Here is an 18,653-nt window from a genome sequence, read left to right on the forward strand (position 1 = left end):
TGCCCGCACAGAATACAAAACTCTGATGCTGGCATTCAAAGCAACCAAAGGTATGGCTCCCCCATATCTTGCAAGTATGATCGAACCCTACAAACCCTCCCGCGCACTCAGATCAGCCAACGCAGGGAAGCTGGAAGTACCCTCACTAAAAAACGCCGGGACAACGCTCCACACGTCCCAAACTCTTCTCCCTTCTGGCTCCAAAACTGTGGAATGCACTTCCCATTGCAGTCAGAACTGCAGCATCACTCCCAATCTTCCGCCGTAGTCTGAAAACCCACCTTTTCAGACTCCATCATGGCCCATAGCACTTACCCCACCCCCTTAGATAGCATTTCTGTAGACTTAGATAGCATTTGATACAGACTTATAGCATATTATGTAGACAGCACTATAATTGCATTGTATGTAGTCATAGCACGTCATAGTACATATGTATAGCATAGTAGTATAGATGTATAGTTTATATGTATAGCTTCATTATATAGATATGCCACTGTTACTTTCTTAGCTTACGCATGTTTCTTGATAAATGTTTTATGTGATGTATTCCCATGCTTTTTTGTTCTTGCTTAAATGTAAATCGCTCTGGATTAAGAGCGTCTGCTAAATGCCTAAATTGTAAAATTGTATGTTTTGCTTTGGTTTGGGTTAAGACAAATTGACTCCTATTCTTTGATTTCCTTTGATCTCCTCAGCTTTGTCCTTCACCCAGAGATGGCTGAAGATTTGATAGAGACATATTCCACATTTTCACACGCATTAGTCTCTGTGTCCATTGGTAAGTCTTCATTATTATTAAATGTTTAATGGAAAAAAAATAGGCTATATCTACAAGCTCACAATGTGTCAAATCTATTCTATTCTCAACTATGTTTTAAGTATATAGCAGCTAGTGGTTCTCAAACCCAAATTGAACACTATAAAAACCCACACTGTGAGCTTGTAGGCCTATCTGCTATTGTTGAATAACCACCCGCCACGTATAAAATATGGATACAGGGGTTAAAATGATGTTGATGCTATATTAACCCATTCTGAACGGGCACCCTTTTTGGTGTTAGCATCATGTTATGCTTTAGCTATTTAAAAATAGCAGACCTACAAGCTCATATCGCGCCACCGAGTGGCGCGATATGAGCTTGTAGGTCTGCTATTTTTTTTTTTATCGAAGAACGACTGACATTTTTAGAATCTGATCTCAGGTCAGAATGGGTTAATCAGACCAGTGTGTGTCCCGTGGAAAACCTCGTATGAATCTGATCTCAGGTCAGAATGGGTTAACTAATTTAGCTGCATGGGGACCCCCTGGAACCCCTTTGAAAACCAATGGTATATATTATATAGGGTGGGTAATATATATAGGGCTCGCTCTGGTTAAAGTCCTAACTGGAAGATATACATGCTTGTCTAGTTTGTATGGTGTGTTCTGTGAAAGTTATATAATGTCTTAGTGAGAGTGAGACCAAAAAACTTGTCAATGTGACCACGTGTAAACCATATAGTATAAGCATCTTCTAAGTGGATATTAACGACCTGTTTCTGGGCCAACAAAGACAAGCAGTGAGGGTCAGAGACTGAAATCTGACCACACATTTCCACTTGGACACCTCCGCTGAATTCCGTCTGGGTGGTCACATTCTGCAGCCCAGGACCCCCCCCCCCCCCTCCCCCCCCCCTGTCCTGGGCTGACCCCCTCCCCCCTGTTGTTCATATACTCTGGCCTGTGTGTGCCGATGTCTAATTGGATAATTTAATACAATAAAAGCTCGCCCCAAATCACAGACGGTGTTGTGTGTTGTGTTCCTCTATGAACCCAGCACACAAGTCAGATATACCTTTATTGATCCTACAGGGGAAATTCAGGCGCTAGACAGAGCACAGCAGTTTTAAGATACAGTTACACAGCAAATTAAAAGTACATTTAATAAAGATACATTCATAGGGGAAGAGTAACATCACAATAAATACACCATCAATTATTAATAAAATCAAATAAGCAGTATAGAACCGTATATTGTAACATCCTGCCTGGTGCAAATTCTGCAAAACAAGAAAATGATCGTAGGCATAGTCAGAGATGAAGAAATACACTACAGGAACTCGTCTTCTCTGTCGGGTGGAAACCTCATACTGTATGTCCAAAACTGTTTAAAAAATAAATAAATTAAAAAGCATCTACAAGCTCACGTCCATATTTTAACTTTTTGTGTTTGTTCGAAAATTATGTCCTACTTGATCATACTACAGACTACAGAGTCACACAAAAGCATCAAAAGTAGCAGATCTGCAAGCTCAAAATGCAGCACAAAGTGACACATTTTGGGCTTGTAGATCTGCTACTTTTGCTATTTTTTGAAGCAGAATTCAGAAAAGTTACAGCTTTGGAGGTTTCCACCTGACAGATACCATATTATGTCCCTCCCGCCCTCACTCCCTTCAAATAAAAGTCCTGTGTTAAACTTATGTGTGAACACACTCCCTTGCACTACAAGGCTGACAGCAACTCCCAACGTGGTCAACTCAAACAACAGCGCTCACTGATTTTCAAAATGCCCCCTCAAAAATCAAACTGTTCCATATTATCTTTTACTTTCGGGGGAAATAATTGAATAAATAAATAGAAAATCTCTCTCTCTCTTTCTCTCTCTCTCTCTCCAAGAAGTAGTGGGAATAGCAGATCTACAAGATCACAACTGCTCGCAGTAACTCCTGGGTCTCAAGCTAAAATGTTTGGGAACCACTTAGTCTTAGCTTGATCAATTCCACATGCCCAATTCTCCACATGCTCAAAATAGCAACAACTCTAGTTCAGCAGCAGCCAGCGGTCCATGATGAGCTCCGTTACCCTACTCATTTATTGAGCGGGTGCCACCGTGGTGAACAACCAGGGCTCCCCTCCAATTCCAAGGATATTTGGCATTCTTTTTAACAAGCCAAACCTCTGGAAGCAGGCAGTCAGTGGAAGCCGTCGAGTGTAATTTAAAACAAATAATGAATGGGGGGCATTATGGGTCCGTCCCAGGCACCGTGGCGTGGGCATGTCTTGACCCCCCCCCACGTGCTCACCATTGTTGCCATATCTGCTTATTATAAGCGACGGACGTATCTTTCTGTAAAATCGATTGTGAAATATTGGTAGTTGCGTGTTACGTTTTAGTTTTTGGTCTTGCTTCATGAGTGCTGTTAAAACCAGTGGTTCTCAATCCGATGCGAATGTGACCTATAATAGTCGCTTACTTTTGACTTGTTTTCATACGCCTAGTTACTTATTTCTCTCGCTAAAACTGGCAACACTGCCCAGTGGGCGGCGACTGCACAAGAGAAAAGCTGATTGATATGCATGCTGTCCAGTTCAAATACCGCCAGTCACAGAGAATTGAGCCCCCCCCCCCCACACACACACACACACACACACACACACACACACACACATGAGACATGTTGTATTACATTTTGTTGTAGATTAAACATACATTTCATAGATAGCTTATCTGTGTTGTGTATTAAAATAAATGTTGTTGTTTTTTTGTTTTCCACTTAATACACTCATACAGGTACTACAGAGATACATGACACTACAGTGTCATGTTCCACATGACTGTGCTGACAGTATGTGTATATGTATAAGATTCATGTGCATTCATGTGCATGTATACAACAAAGATAATGACGATAGCAGTGGATGTAACAATAAAACGTGAGTAAAATAATAACAGAATTATAAAGATAAGAGAGGGCACTTAGGGGTTAGGTGATGAGAGATAAGAGATAGGAGATGTGCTCCACATCCGTTGAATCCTCTGCATTAACCATTTAACCCAGGGGTAGGCAGCCTTTGGCACCAGTGTCAACATTGGCACAAAGGAGGGTGATCACTGGCATAAGTGTGAGAGACAGGATCTTTGGTTTAAATTAAACTATTTAAAGAAATCTAGTCAAATAAATGAATTTCCTACATCCTGCACAGTGCACATACTGTAGGCTAATTCTAGATTCATTAAAACTCTGAACTCTGACTGGGGGAGTCTGTGAAATAGGTGGGTTAATTTATTGTTGAGTCTAATGATCATTATAACTGAAATAGTGTGCCATAGTACTTTTTCTGTTTTGTATGTGTCTATGGAGTTGACATTATAGACCCCTGGGTGTGGTTATAATATTCAAATAGCCTATGCAATTTTGGATTACAATTGTTGCTTTAAATAAATAATTAAAAACAAAATATAGGAAACAAAAATAAAGGGACCCATACAAATGTGTTCGCGACTCACAAATGGGTCCCCAGTTCCAACCCAGTGTTTGGGAAATGGTGTTCTAATCGACATAGCTGTCTCCATGGATACCTCTCTGGTATAGGGTGGGTGCAGGATTTATAAATATCGCCTCCAAGCTGCTTGTGTCGGTTGCTATGCTCACAGTCGTCATGGTAGCCACTGACACACACTCATTTTTCTTTTCAATAATATTTGTATTGATTTTTACATTTTATGACAAAGACAAAACAAAAAAAAGACACAGACAGCTCAGCTCAGACACGTTGCGCAACAAATGGCACAGATATACACATACACATGCCTACATCGAACCATAAAATTAAATACAAAAACAATATGGACACATTGTTTGGTGCTTGATAATCTAGATGGGAACTACCCAGAACTACCCAGAGAAAATGAAAAATAATAATAATAATAATAATATATATATATATATATATATATATATATATATATACATACATACACAATACACATAGCCTATACTGTATACCAGTAGTGTAGTACCAGCATTAAAATCCAAGGGGGGTACAAAATGTCTGGCCTTCTTTGGCCCTTGGTCATGGAACGATCTACAGTCCAGACTAAAACTGGCTTTGAAAGTTCCCTTGAGAAGTTTCAAAATGATAATAGTGATACATCTTAAATGTACAGTCCAACACCTGTACGTTTGGATATGTACTAGCCTATGTTCATGCCTATATATTTATTATGTCCGTTCAGATCTTGTATATTGTGTATTTTGCTCTGCTACTAAAAAGTAGGACTTGAGGTGTTGTATTTATTCATAGGTATTTTGAGGTATTATGGATGTTGTATTTGCTGGTCCAAAATGTAACATTGACAATGTGGTATTGAAGTGTAATTTGATTTCTGCCTCTTAATTGGCCAGTTCCCACTTGTAAAAGAGACGCAGTCTCAATGTGTTTTTACTGGTTAAATAAAGGTTAAAAAATAAGTATTAATACCCACAGCCAAAGGTACAAAGTAAATTAAAAAATAAAGTGAATTAACAAGTAATGATGATCCTATCCATCAAGGTCCACTGACACACACTTGATGTACACAGGGTTGTCACAAGATGACACTGTGTTTGTGCTCATTAGCTGTGATTGTGCTCAATTAAGCACTAACGAGTTGTCGCCACACGGTTCCCTCATGCAGGTTACTTCATCTATGACTTCTTTGACATGGTACTTCACCAGAGGCTCAGCCAGTCCTGGGAGCTGCTCTTTCATCACGTGGTGGTAAGTGCAAAATAAAATTCATCTGCATTTTGTTTCATTATTGGGTTTTCTTTTTACAAAAGTTGGCCAATTAACTCTACTTTTCTTTTTCTTATTTCATACATTGATTCACTTATCTACGAGCTATTTTTGGTGAAGATTTTGTGTAGTAGTTAAACCTTATGTTGACTGGGGTCCCCCAGGGGTCTGTACTGGGCTCCCTCTTCACCAAACCTCTTTGCCTGTATTCTTTTGGGTGGAAAAGACCCTGCTGAAGTGCATTCAGTCATAGTAAGTGACTCGATTCGATTGTGGCCAAAACATCTGTTGCACCGTGATAATATTTGTGCACCTTGCAGGCACTGCTTGCAGCACTGTGTGCTGTCAAGGTTGATCCATCACTTCTACTGACTGGCTTCTGGTGGGAGTTGTTCCCGCCAAACCACTTTTTAGTTTTACAGCAATGAGATGCACTCATCGTCAAAACATTCGAAACCATGAGCACCTGCTTGCAGTGCTGGTATGCATCAAGTCACCAACTCAGCAACAACTAGAAAAAGTGCCCTTCTGGGCACAGGTCTCCACCAGGAGGATAGGAGAGTGTGTGATGTTTGGCAAAATGTTTAGGAGTAATTTAAACATGTTTGTTTGGGTGTGTGTGTGTGTGACGTTTACATTGCCACAGCAAAAGTGGAACAAAACAATGAAAATTAGAGGTAAAAACACTTTTCGGCCAGTTATAGCGCCACCTTGAGGCTGAGTTGAAATTGTTCATGTGGCATTTCTTCCTCGGCCTAGTGGGAATGTGCGTGCACAATTTCATGGAAATCACGCAATGTGTTCATGATTTGCAGCATTTTGTTTGAAACTGAGCACTCCTGTGAACTTTGGAAGCCAATCTTAACCAATCAGGATGGAGTCTGAGAAATCTGAAAGACCCGTTTCGTTGAATGGCTATAGAGAGACTGTGTACCAATTTGCGCGATGTTTGGACAAAATCTGTAGGTGTACTGTGCAAAAACTTGTTTTGCACAAAGCGGCCTCCTAGTGGCGCTATAACAGGCCGTTATGGGGCAGAGGTTCATCGTTGGCATCCAGGGAGTGTGTGGTGTGCAAAATTTGGCATCGACCGGTTAACGGTGCGGGAGATTAGCTGCTCACGGACACACGGACGGACGGACGGACGGACACACACACACACGGACGGACGGAGTGCAAAACATACTCTCCCCCCATGCCTTCGGCCTGGTGGAGACAAAAACTACCTTGAGCACACACTGACAGTACTACTACTTATTATGTAGTAGTGTCAGTGTGTACACTAGTCATGGGCGTGCACCGTTCTGTTCCGTCCCTGCGTGTACTTGTACCACGGCGTGGTACTGCGTTCCACGAGCATGACACCACTGCAGGCTGGTCACATGACCTGTGAGATCCACATTGGGTCCACCACGCTATTCAGTCTAGTCGTGTATATTGTATAGTGAAAGTAGACAAACCGCAAGCTCACAATGCTTCACCTCACATCGCCAGCTTGTAGGCTAGATCTGGTATTTTTGATTGATCTTTGATTGACTTTTGTGGAAAGAAATAGGAATGCCATTGTGATATTATCAAGCATAAATATCAAACATATCAGACAACCAAAATGAAATGCATGGAATTAATTCAGTCTGACCAGAAGCAGGTCATATATTTCCCGATTGGTGGTACAAAATCTATCATGTAAGTGCCACAGTTTGCCGCTCCTTGTGTGTGTGGCCGGCACAGACCAAAACCAAACCAGCAGCACCTGTCTGTGTGTCGCAAGCAACACAAACAAAGACAATACCTGTTCTTCTTGTCCAGCTGCAAAGAATAGTTACAAAAAGTCACAAAGAGACAACAGCTCAATGGTGACAATCCGCACTGAGCATAAGGATGTGTCATAATGATGTAATATGTGTCTAATGGTGTGTCTCATCCGTGGAGAGAGCCAGCACCCTCCCCAATGTCACTGTTATTATAAGGTTATTATAGTTCAGTCAGAATAGACGTGACAACGCTGAGGGAGGCCAACCAGGCCCGAAACGTGTACGTTGTCGACTCTCGTCAGAGGTAAATAAAATCATGTGAAAAGGACATATAATGACTGAGTGCTGGCATTTCCTTCATTTCAGTCAGAATAGATCAAAAACATTTAACCTATATAATGTAAATTCAAGTGTGAATGTTTTATTTGGCATTCAGACCCTGCCATACAGTATGTTGCTCACTGCTCAGCAGTCAGCACATTAGAAGACAGCCATTTAACAGCAGGACTGTGTGTATATGCTATGTATACTGCATTAACAACCCACCCTCCCTCAAGGGAAAAACATACCCGTATGGCAAGCAGAGACCACTTTAAGGAGGTGGTGACTCAAACTCAAAGTATCAGAATAAACGTTTTAACAACAACAAAACAAAGTACAGCACATAATATTTCTCAGTTTTAGTTTTAATAAACACACATTAACACATTTTAGGATAGTCTTTTTCTTTCTCTTATCTCAAATGTTGTCGTTGTTCCATTTAGTTTTAGTTAAGTATAATAACCTTGCGACCGCGCCCTCCTTCTCCTTTATTATTGCTAACATTCCCATTAAAGATTGGCAGCTTAACCCATTCTGAACGGGCACCCATTTTGGTGTTGGCATCATGTTATGCTTTAGCTATTGAAAAATAGCAGACCTACAAGCTCATATCGCGCCACCGAGTGGCGCGATACGAGCTTGTAGGTCTGCTATTTTTGAAAAATCGAAGAACGACTGACATTTTTAGAATCTGATCTCAGGTCAGAATGGGTTAATAATGAAACTGTCAGGATGTAATAGACATTTTTTTAATCTGATCTCAGGTCAGAATGCGTTAATGACACAGTGGCCTTCAGGTGGATGCTGCACCTGGTTGGTGTGAAGAGACGCACGTCACTTGTCACAGGCAGCATCACGCTGAAGGAACGACACAATGCTTCCCCTTGTTCTTTTGGGAGAGAACGGCCTTTTGTTCTTTTACCATTTGGGGAAATAAATGGCAGAGCTGGTGATCTGTGTTAACCCTACATTGTATGTCCCTACTGTACTGTCTCCCACGGCCCTTGATTTTTAAACCATTATTCAAAGTATATTGAAGCGCGGCTTCATCCTCAAATAGTGAAGTGGTAGCCATATTGTAGACTAACTGCACAACAGTGGGTTCGTGACCGCAGTAAATTTTTTTTTTTTTTTTTTACTTTTTCCTAATTTAGTATTTAGAAAAAATCCCAGGGAGGTTTCACATTTCTCTTTTGGGTCTTGAGCTAAAAGGTTTGGGTAGCTGAGTGAGCTCTGTTTGACTCATGTCACTCACAGATGGCAGTACAGTACAGTACAGTACAGTACAGTACAGTACAGTACAGTACAGTACAGTACAGTACAGTACAGTACAGTACAGTACAGTACAGTACAGTGCAATAGAGCGTTGCAGTCCCACCCCCTTTCAGAACGACGAGGACCCAGGAAATAATTCCCCGTTCATTTTCCCCATAGACGTTTAAAAAAGTATTTGTTTAAAGACGTTTAAGCCCACCTTTTCATCCTATTGGTTCACCCATCTGTGCAACTCCCCCTCCTCCCCTTTTTTTGCAACGAACACAAAATAAAACAAAAAATGGAAAAGAAAAAACACATACAAACAAAAACAAAAAAGTGCATATTATACATCATTTCCGTTGTTCAGTTATTGGTTAGTTAGTGAAATACAAGGTACACTCCCACTCCTATGTCACATTTCCTGCCTCGTTCGCCCAGACATTTTTTTCTTCTTTTCAAAACAAAGCGCCTGCGGTCCCCGAGGCTACTCACACACAGTCCTACAGTATGCATACTGTACACTACAGTGTACACACCCCCAGCCGCCCGTCCGTCTGTCAACACTGCTTCTTTTTCTCCCGTTCACTGCGTTCCTGGAAAGCAGTCAACAGGAGCTCTGCTCTGGACTGCAACCTGCCGATTTGGAGACTTATCCACTTAAGCCCTATATATAGCCTACCTCGTGGTGCTACATAAAACAGCAAATTGTTGAGCTTGTAGATCTGCTATTGTTCGCTAGTTTAGAACATTTTGATGTGTTAAAAGGTTTTCACATCACGTTTACTGATGTTTTCAAATTCTTTTTTTATTCTTGAATTGTTCCGATTTATTTTTCTTTTCATTTTTGAGTCCTTATTTGTTCTGATTGTCAACGGACCTTCCACACTTTGTTTTGACTCATTCAAACGGCTCACTATGTTCTCTATCCAGCTTTTCACTCTCTCCCTCCCTCATGCTCTCTGATTCTGTTTTGTCATTCAATCTTTGTTTTATTTAACTATTTTTCTCTGATTTCCTAGTGTCTTTCGACCAGCTGTGTGTGTGTGTGTGTGTGTGTGTGTGTGTGTGTGTGTGTGTGTGTGTGTGTGTGTGTGTGTGTGTGTGTGTGTGTGTGTGTGTGTGTGTGTTTGTTAACTGAACTTAAATTTGTATTACACAATACTTACCTTTTCAATCCTGCACCTGACTTGGGAGAAGAAGGTATATAACAGCTTTATTAGGGAAAAAGTAAGATAAGCAAGTAAGAAAGAGATAAAAGCAAAAAGAAAAACGAGATGATGCAAATTGTAAGGTCAATTCGGAAAGGCAATTGTGAGCAGATGGGTTTTCAGGGCAGTTTTGAAGGTATAGGGAGGGAGGGGGCATCTCTGATGCATTTGGGGAGTGCATTCCAGAGGGAGGGGACAGCCACAGAGAAGGCCCTATTGCCCCAGGTTCAGCACATGGTCTTAAGCTTCTTGGGGACCTCCAGGAGAACAGCATCACTGGACCTGAGGGGACGGGAGCATTGGCTTAACTGAGGAGGTCAGAGAGGTATGGAGGTCACTCCACAGTTTGTGCAGTGACTTATACAGTAGGTGGTGAGCAGCATATTGAACTGAATCCTCTGTGGAGCCAGTGGAGGTTGTGAAGGACTGGTGTGATGTAATATCTGGAGCGGGTGCTGGTGGGCAGCTGAGATTTGAACATATTGGAGTTTATAGAGGGTTTTGGAGGTGGTTCTATAGAGAATGCTAGTAGTCTAACCGGGATGAAATGAAGGCGTGGATGAGGGTTTCAGCAGCAGAGGATGTCAGGGAGGGCCGGAGACGGGCAATGTTTCTAAGGTGAAAGAATGCTGAAAGGGTGGGGTTGAAAATGACACCTAGTATAGGGTGCGGATGTGGGTAAAGGTTGTGACGAGTTGTGACAACCTCATTTTTGAGGGGCGCTAGCCCCTCCTATATGTCCAGCTTTGAGTGTTTGTGTTAACACAAACATTGTGTTAACACAAACATTCAATGCCATGACAATGAATGGCCAGTTTTGAGTGTTTGCGTAAACACAAACATTGAAGACAAAGGTGAGGACGAAATTTGTAATTGGCCGGAATGAGATGATGTATGATGATGTTTGATGATAAGAGCGCCTCACTTCACATGGGTGTGATTGCTTTTTCCAGTTTTAGTTCAATACTAGCCCATGCAGCAGCCTAGCCAATGCCCCACTGCTGTCACCTTTGACCTTTACCCTTCCGCTGGGACACAGGACATCCTGATAGCCGTGCCAGAAGCAGGGTGCCTGGCTGCTTCTATACATCGACATGTTGTATGAGACATCTTTCATGAAGTGCCTTTTCAACACATTCCCTCCCGTTACACTAGGCGGGACCTGTTGCAGAGTTGTACACCGGATTTTGGCTCATTTTGAGTAGAAAAAGGGAGTAATAAGCGCGTTTCAGCACAGATTGTGTTAAAAGGGCTGCTAGGCTAGCAGCAGTAATAAGCTAGTTACTGAATTCCGAACCATACCGAGCCACTTAAATCCCATGTGGTTGAGCGGAGTCCCTCTATACTAGTGTATTTCCTGTTTTCTGTGGCGAAAGCTTTTGTAGAAATTAGCAGATTGACACAATGCGGATGAAGGGGGTTTAAGTGGTTAAGCTCTAATACTGTGTGGTACAAACACATACAGTAGACAAAATTGCAGATCTACAAGCTCACAGCATGTCACATTGTCAGCATATACTGTAGATGTGCCAATGGCCATGGCTTCAGTTGCCCTCCATGCTTGGAAATACTGAGGCTGTATTATTATATAAGCCAGAGCAGACGGATGGAGAGTACCCCTCATGACATGAATTTGCTGTCCTGAGTGAAACTCGAGCTTTTTATTTTGCAGCATTTGTGGACATGTGGTAACTGACAGGAAATATACTTGCAATAGTCTGAAGCAGTTCCATAGCAAAGCAATTCCACTGACTACACCTATACCTAGTCCTACTGTAGAACCACTTCAACACTATCGACCGGTAACCCCCAGGGGTCTAGATTAGTCCCCTACTTGGTTCCCTCTAAACCAAATCTGGCCAATTATTGACTATTTTTTACATTTGTTCCCCTATTTTTTGCCAAATGTTGACCTATTGTGGATCGGGATGCTAGGGTTCATTTGGTTAAAGATCAGTCACTCAATCAATCAATTAATCAATCAACCTTTATGTGTTACATACAATTATTAAGTAGAAAACAAGACAAGCGGAACTGAAACTAAAAGACTAACGTCCACAATGATATAATAAATACATGTTCATGTGTAGGTGAAATCCATGTCATATCCATGTTTGGGGCGGAGGATATAACGCGTTTTGAGCTTCATGTATAATACCTGTCACATGGACACAGATGACATGGATTTCACCGACACATGAACATGTATTTATTATATCATTGTGGACGTTAGTCTTTTAGTTTCAAACATGTCAAAACCCGGGCCGAGGTCACCCGGGTTTTGATTCCAGTTATGCATTGCAGCTTTAATCAAGAACATTGATCATGAATAATGAAGTCACTTGACCGTCGCTGAGTTTTCTGCATTCTTAATATATGGCGTCTATCTGTCTCAGAGATGTTTGACCATTTCCATGGTCAGTGGTGTAAAGTAGCAAGTTTGTTTTTACTCAAGTACTGTACTTGAGTATAGAATTTTGAGGTACTTTGACTTTAGTGGAGTATTTCCCATTTTCAATACTCCACTACATCTCAGAGGCAAATATTGTACTTGTGGTACAACTATTGTAATATTGTTGTCAGATTTTGTTACATGAGTTACATGCATTAACCACTTCATCCCTATATATACTTTGGCTATTTACAAGCATAATGTTGTGAGCTTGTGAGTGGTATTGATACTTTTACTTAATAAGTACAAGATGTCAATACTTCTTCCATCACTGTCCATGGTGTTTGCTGCTATTTCCGTCCACAAATGGCCCTCAGCCCTCTCACATTAAGCGCAAATTGAGTTTGCATATTAGAGTTACTGAGCCACGCTGTTTTCAATCATACATCTCTTCTCATGTGTTCCTCCTTCTCTACAGTTCAGTCAGACAACTCACGAATAGATTAAACAATATTTATTGCAGAATGAGTAATGAGTGTGCATATGATATTTGACTTGGCGTTCGGCTCTGCTGGATTTCTCCCTGCTCGGCATGATTAAGCAACATCATAAAACATAAGAGCAGGAAGATAGATATACAATAACCCCCCCATGGGGAGCATAGATAGCAGAGCCCACCGGTGGTGCTGGGGTGGTGGTGGGAGAAAACATCACATACAACCGGGAACCATGAGCAGAGGAAGGCAGGAAGAGCATGGAGTCTAGTGAGCTTAAGTAGCCTGCCCACTTAGTCAGCTGACTGCCGCATTGAGCTTAGTATGGGCCTTTGAGCATGACAAGAACCTCCCTTGAGGTTGACTGACTGAACTGACTCCGCCGCTCCGCACGCTGCGTTTGATTAGTGGTTCTTTTCAGGCCACGGTCCCAAAATAAAATAATGTTTGAACTGGGGACCCCTGTTTGGAGTTGAGGCATTACATTTGATTTAGTTTGACTCGCGGTTCCACAGAAATATTGTATAGCTACAGCTTGTAGATCAGCTATTTTCACAAATTATTGCCTTGTTTTAGTCTTACATTATTTGGCCAGTGTTTAACCAGTTTTTAATAGTGATTTGTTGATTACTTCTAATGCAGTCATGGTCTCTTTTCATTTCATTTCTTTTTTCTTCTCTTTTTTGAGGTATTAAAAGAGTCTTAAACGTCCTTAATTTGTTACTTTACTCTCAGCTTGTGTCAGATGTAAGTAAGAAGGAGGGCTCCAAGGAAAAGAGACTGGAAATGAACTGGTCTGAGAGACTAATTTGAATATGACGCAAATGTATCACAAATATATATTGATGATGATTTATTGATACAAACATATGAAAAATCCAGACCACTGGCATATTTTTACATAATTTAAATTTTTACATAATTTCAAGACAATAACCCTTGTGTGAGCACTTTCTCTGAGAAGTTGTTTACAACCAGGCTAGTAAATAATCTGGTCATTGTCAGTAATTGAAGGCTCTGTAAGGACACACCAGGCTATGTATTCTCTAAACTAAAGACATGGTAGGCCTACAATTAGTCTATTATATCCTGTATGCATCTCATGTGACTTTAATCATTTCTTACTAAGAAATGGTCCTTGAGTTTTGTAAGAAATATGCTAGAGGTCCAAAGCTCAAAACATGTTGAGAAACACAGTTCTATATAGCAACAGCATCTTATCAGACCCTGAACGCCAGCCTGGCTTGTTAGCGTCTTTCCCCTCAACTCCAGCTCAACTCCAGGGGTTCCTCCACAAAAAGCAGAGACTCTGATATGAATGGAACTCACTGTGCCGACTGTCTGACTGCTGCTTGACGATTGATTGGCAGTGGTGGAAATTAACTAAATATATTCACTCAAGTACTTTACTTCTACTCCACTACATCAGGCAAATATTGTTAAATTAATTAATTTGTAGTTACTATACTTTATTACTTTGTAGGTTTAGATTACAGTTTGACTGTTTTACACGCTTAACCCGCATTTTAATCAACCCCCCTTCACTGCCGAGATTGTTGTATTACCTTTAGAGCATACGCTGAATTATTTGGGCTTTTAATCCGTGAAAATCGAGCGAAAAAAGCTTCCCCTGTTTGTTATGAACGACCGCACCACCCGCCATCTTGGTACACCCGGAAGACGCAGCACAGGACCCTCCTCCATGAGGCGTTGAACCCCATTCGTTTGCATTGGCTTCCCAGAAGCCCTAGCAGCCCACAGCATGTGACGATTTCCGGTTTCGTCATCAAAACAAATGCATCTAGTCTCTATCTCCGCGGCGAAGACGTATTTTCTTTTTATTTATTACATTACGGCGGATTAAACACATAAAACAAAAGGCGGGTCTGTCGTGTATGGCAGCGACAATAACCTGGAGTAATCCATTCCTGGCACGGAAACTGTTTTAATACATTAACCTACATACATTAACCTACTTTTTAAAATCTACAAGCTCAGTAGCTCACAACGCTTCGCAGCTATTTTCCAAATATTTTTTTACATCTGAAAACTTGCAACACTTTGTACTTTTGTATTATTATTTTGACTTGTACATCAAGCTGCTACAGAAACAGGAGATGGGCTCCTGCCCTATGGGCCTCAAGGCTTACTTTACTTTTACTTGAGTAAGGAATGTGAGTACTTCGTCCATCACTGGATATTGACAGCAGCTGGTTCAGCCTTTCCGACTGCGTGGCTTCCACGTGCGGTAAGGTTCAAGGTTACGGACAGGGTTAGTAATAGTAACGTAGCACGCCGGAATGGCGATGCGTCGGAAAATAGGGAGTTCGGAATGCCAGTGTGTGTAACCACCCTCTGGTACACAGTCACGTCACTGATGTACCACACCTGGCATGCTCTGTCTTTTCTCCCTGGGTCCTCTCAGCTCCACTCTCCTCTCCTCTCCTCCCTGCAGACCTCCTTGGGTGGCCCTTCAGAGAGAAGGGCCACCCAACACCAACAACCACAACTATCCTTCACTCACTCTGGAATACAACCTACTGTATATACTTGATATTGACCTCTCCATTCTTAAAATGCAGCATGCTAAACTACATCAGAGTACGCAATGCAGAATGTTGTGTCGTTCGCCATTATGGTTATATAGTTACAGTCTTGTGCATGATGGCCCTTAATTCATCTGCTTAACCCATTCTGACCGGGCACCCATTTTGGTGTTAGCATCATGTTATGCTTTAGCTATTGAAAAATAGCAGATCTACAAGCTCATAACGCGCCACCGAGTGGCGCGATACGAGCTTGTAGGTCTGCTATTTTTGAAAAATCGAAGAGCGACTGACATTTGTAGAATCTGATCTCAGGTCAGAATGGGTTCATCAGACCAGTGTGTGTCCGGCGGAAACCTCGTATGAATCTGATCTCAGGTCAGAATGGGTTTTAAGCACTATATAGCCTACTTTGTTGTACGACGAATATCCCATCTATCGGCTCATGCTTGTTGTGCGACAATGTTTTGAAATTATTTTCACCCGACATGCGCAAAATAGGGCCGTCAGCCAGGGTTCATGTTGTTAAAGGGTTGCTCCCTCCTGGCTTCTCCACTGAGGTGACTGACCCATAACAGCCTAATAAGGAGGCAAGGATGTGGTAGCTGCTTACATGTGTCAGTGTGACTGTGTACATACATTATGCTGCCTGTGTGTGCATGGAAGCCCGTATAAGCCCTAATGTTGAACCACTTGAACCCTAGCTAGTAACTAGCATCCCTATTCTGGATGTTACCAAACAGATCTGCATAATAGCATAGTTGTCGCACGCTCAAAGGTTTGAACTGAGCATATACGGCTTAAGTGGTTAGTGGCCAGACAAGTAGTCTTCTTCTGCTGACTGACTGACTGAATGACACTGGCTATTCTTTTTTTTTATTAACTCAAAGCTCTATATTATTAGAGTGTTTTGCTCATTAAGATCTCCCTGACTCTCCAGTTCTTTGCTAAACACATAATAGCATTTCAGATCAGGATGACAATTTTATCCAATCAGGAGATATAACTCCACAAAAATAAACTGTTTAAATGTTATAGTTTTCCAGTTCCAATTTTGTCTGCTCTTTGTGTGTGTGTGTGTGTGTGTGTGTGTGTGTGTGTGTGTGTGTGTGTGTGTGTGTGTGTGTGTGTGTGTGTGTGTGTGTGTGTGTGTGTGTGTGTGTGTGTGTGTGCGTGCGTGCGTGCAGGACTCCCTTACTCCCTAGCCCTACCCCTATTCAGATAGACATCTGGTGGCTGCATGAGACGCACACACACAGAGCCCCTGGCCTCCACCCCATATCCTCTGTTCCCTCCAAACGTATACACGGTAGCCCCCATCCCCCTCCCATAGCCCCCATCCCCCCTGTACTCCCACTCCTCATAGCTAGTTCCACCGGTAACAAGAAGACTCGCCCCGTTTCTGTTTTCCTCCCAGAATTTTCCCCAGTGAGGGGTGGGAGAGGCTGGACAGCAGACGGCTGGACTTTGAATTTCTCTAACTATAAACTTTCATGACAACAGACAGCCTAAGTACAAATATAATTTATGAAAAGCTAGTACAGTGAAGTCTGTCCACAGAAGTTGTTGTGGGATATGTGGGGATTATCTGACGAGGTACCATTTGAGTGGGCAAAACCTTACATATACTAAATAATACTAAATTGTTTATAGGTTCAATATAAGTAATATAATATAGCCTTTCCACAGGAGTATCTTTTTATATTTTTCCAAAAAGAATACAAACAGCCAATAACATATTACAAAGTTATCCCCCTCACTGGGGAAAATTCCGGGAGGAAAAACGGGCAAGCACCGGGGTGAGTAGTCCAGTATTCGTTCCACCCACTCACATGGCATCAGACCAGTTCAACTTCATTGCTCATGGTCATATTATTGTTGCATTATGCTTTATGCTCAGTGGCGGAAAGTAACTAAGTAATTTTACTTAAGTACTGTACTTAAGTACAATTTTGAGGTATTTGTACTTTACTTGAGTATTTCTAATTTCCAGTACTTCTACTTCTACTTCTACGGCAAATCGAGTGGAAAATTGAGTGTCAAAGTGACGCTGTTTAACGTCATTTAATGCAATCAGATAGGACTTTTCTGATTGGATGTACAGTATATGGGCTGTCAACACCAGAAAGTTGTTTTTTGACACTCAGTAGGCGTTCCCACATAACCTCCGGATGCACAGCCACATACCTAGTCTATACTATAGGACTCACCAAAAGTGTGTGAGTGTGTGTGTGTGTGTGTGTGTGTGCGTGCGTGCGTGCGTGCGTGAGTGACAGACACACCCTGTGGCTATGAGGCCACAAAGGCACAGAGGGACCAAGTTGTCTGGCTTCCTGCCTCAATGCTCTGTGAATTCCTTTGCTACTTAGGCCTACTTAAAGGTTCATTATGTATAAACCGCCTGTTATTTACTTACTTACTCATGATTAGAAGAAGCAGATGATCAATATATATTTTTGCTCAGATTTATAGTGCTTTTCTAAGTAGCCCATAAATGGACTAAATGTCATACGATTATATATATATTATATAGTGGAGTCATGGATTTGTATGCATATTAATACATTTGATATTGATATTATTTTCGCTTCAAGGCCCAATACGTTTTAGGAAATATTCGGCTGACTTCTGAAAGGGATTGATTTGTAGATGGCAAATATATGCTTTTCCAGATTAATCATGAATCAAAATATTGTCTGTTCAATAACTAAATTGTTTACAACCAACATAACCAAACAACATAAAGCAAGTAATGCTTGAAAATACAGAAAGTGAGTTTGAAAAGCATGTATTTATTTATTTACTTATTTACGGCCTGTTATAGCGCCACCAGGAGGCCGACTTTTGTAAATCATCCTGCAAATCGTTACACAGTATCTCTATAGTCATGTGTTCAAGACGGATCTATCATCTGTCTGGCTTTCAAAGTTTGCAGGATTGGCTGGTTTTCAAATCATGAACGCTTCGTGCAATATACTTAAAATCTTTCACAGACTTTCCTACTAGGCTGAGGAATATATATTTTGGCCTGTTATAGTGCCACCAACAAGTGGATTTTTGCAAAACACATTTTTTTGTTTTGGTTTTCATCATAATTGTCTTGTTAGAAAAAAAGAAAAATAAACATGTATTATGT

General features: G+C 41.4%; 2 protein-coding genes across 2 annotated transcripts in view; both read left to right on the forward strand.

The window, feature by feature from the left end:
- The window catches only part of LOC310864877 (lissencephaly-1 homolog A-like), a 296,805-nt gene that overhangs the window by 131,692 nt on the left and 146,460 nt on the right, over positions 1-18,653 (forward strand). The window lies entirely within an intron of this gene.
- tlcd2 (TLC domain containing 2) overlaps positions 704-18,653 on the forward strand; it is a 28,795-nt gene continuing 10,845 nt past the window's right edge. Inside the window, exons 1-2 of the mRNA XM_083772772.1 lie at positions 704-781; positions 5,445-5,527. Of these exons, the coding sequence (XP_083628898.1) occupies positions 718-781; positions 5,445-5,527 (147 nt within the window). The 5' untranslated portion in view covers positions 704-717. The remainder of the gene's footprint in view (positions 782-5,444; positions 5,528-18,653) is intronic.

The sequence above is a fragment of the Protomyctophum parallelum genome (assembly GCF_964188405.1).
Source record: "Protomyctophum parallelum genome assembly, chromosome: 9".
NCBI classification, from domain to species: domain Eukaryota; kingdom Metazoa; phylum Chordata; class Actinopteri; order Myctophiformes; family Myctophidae; genus Protomyctophum; species Protomyctophum parallelum.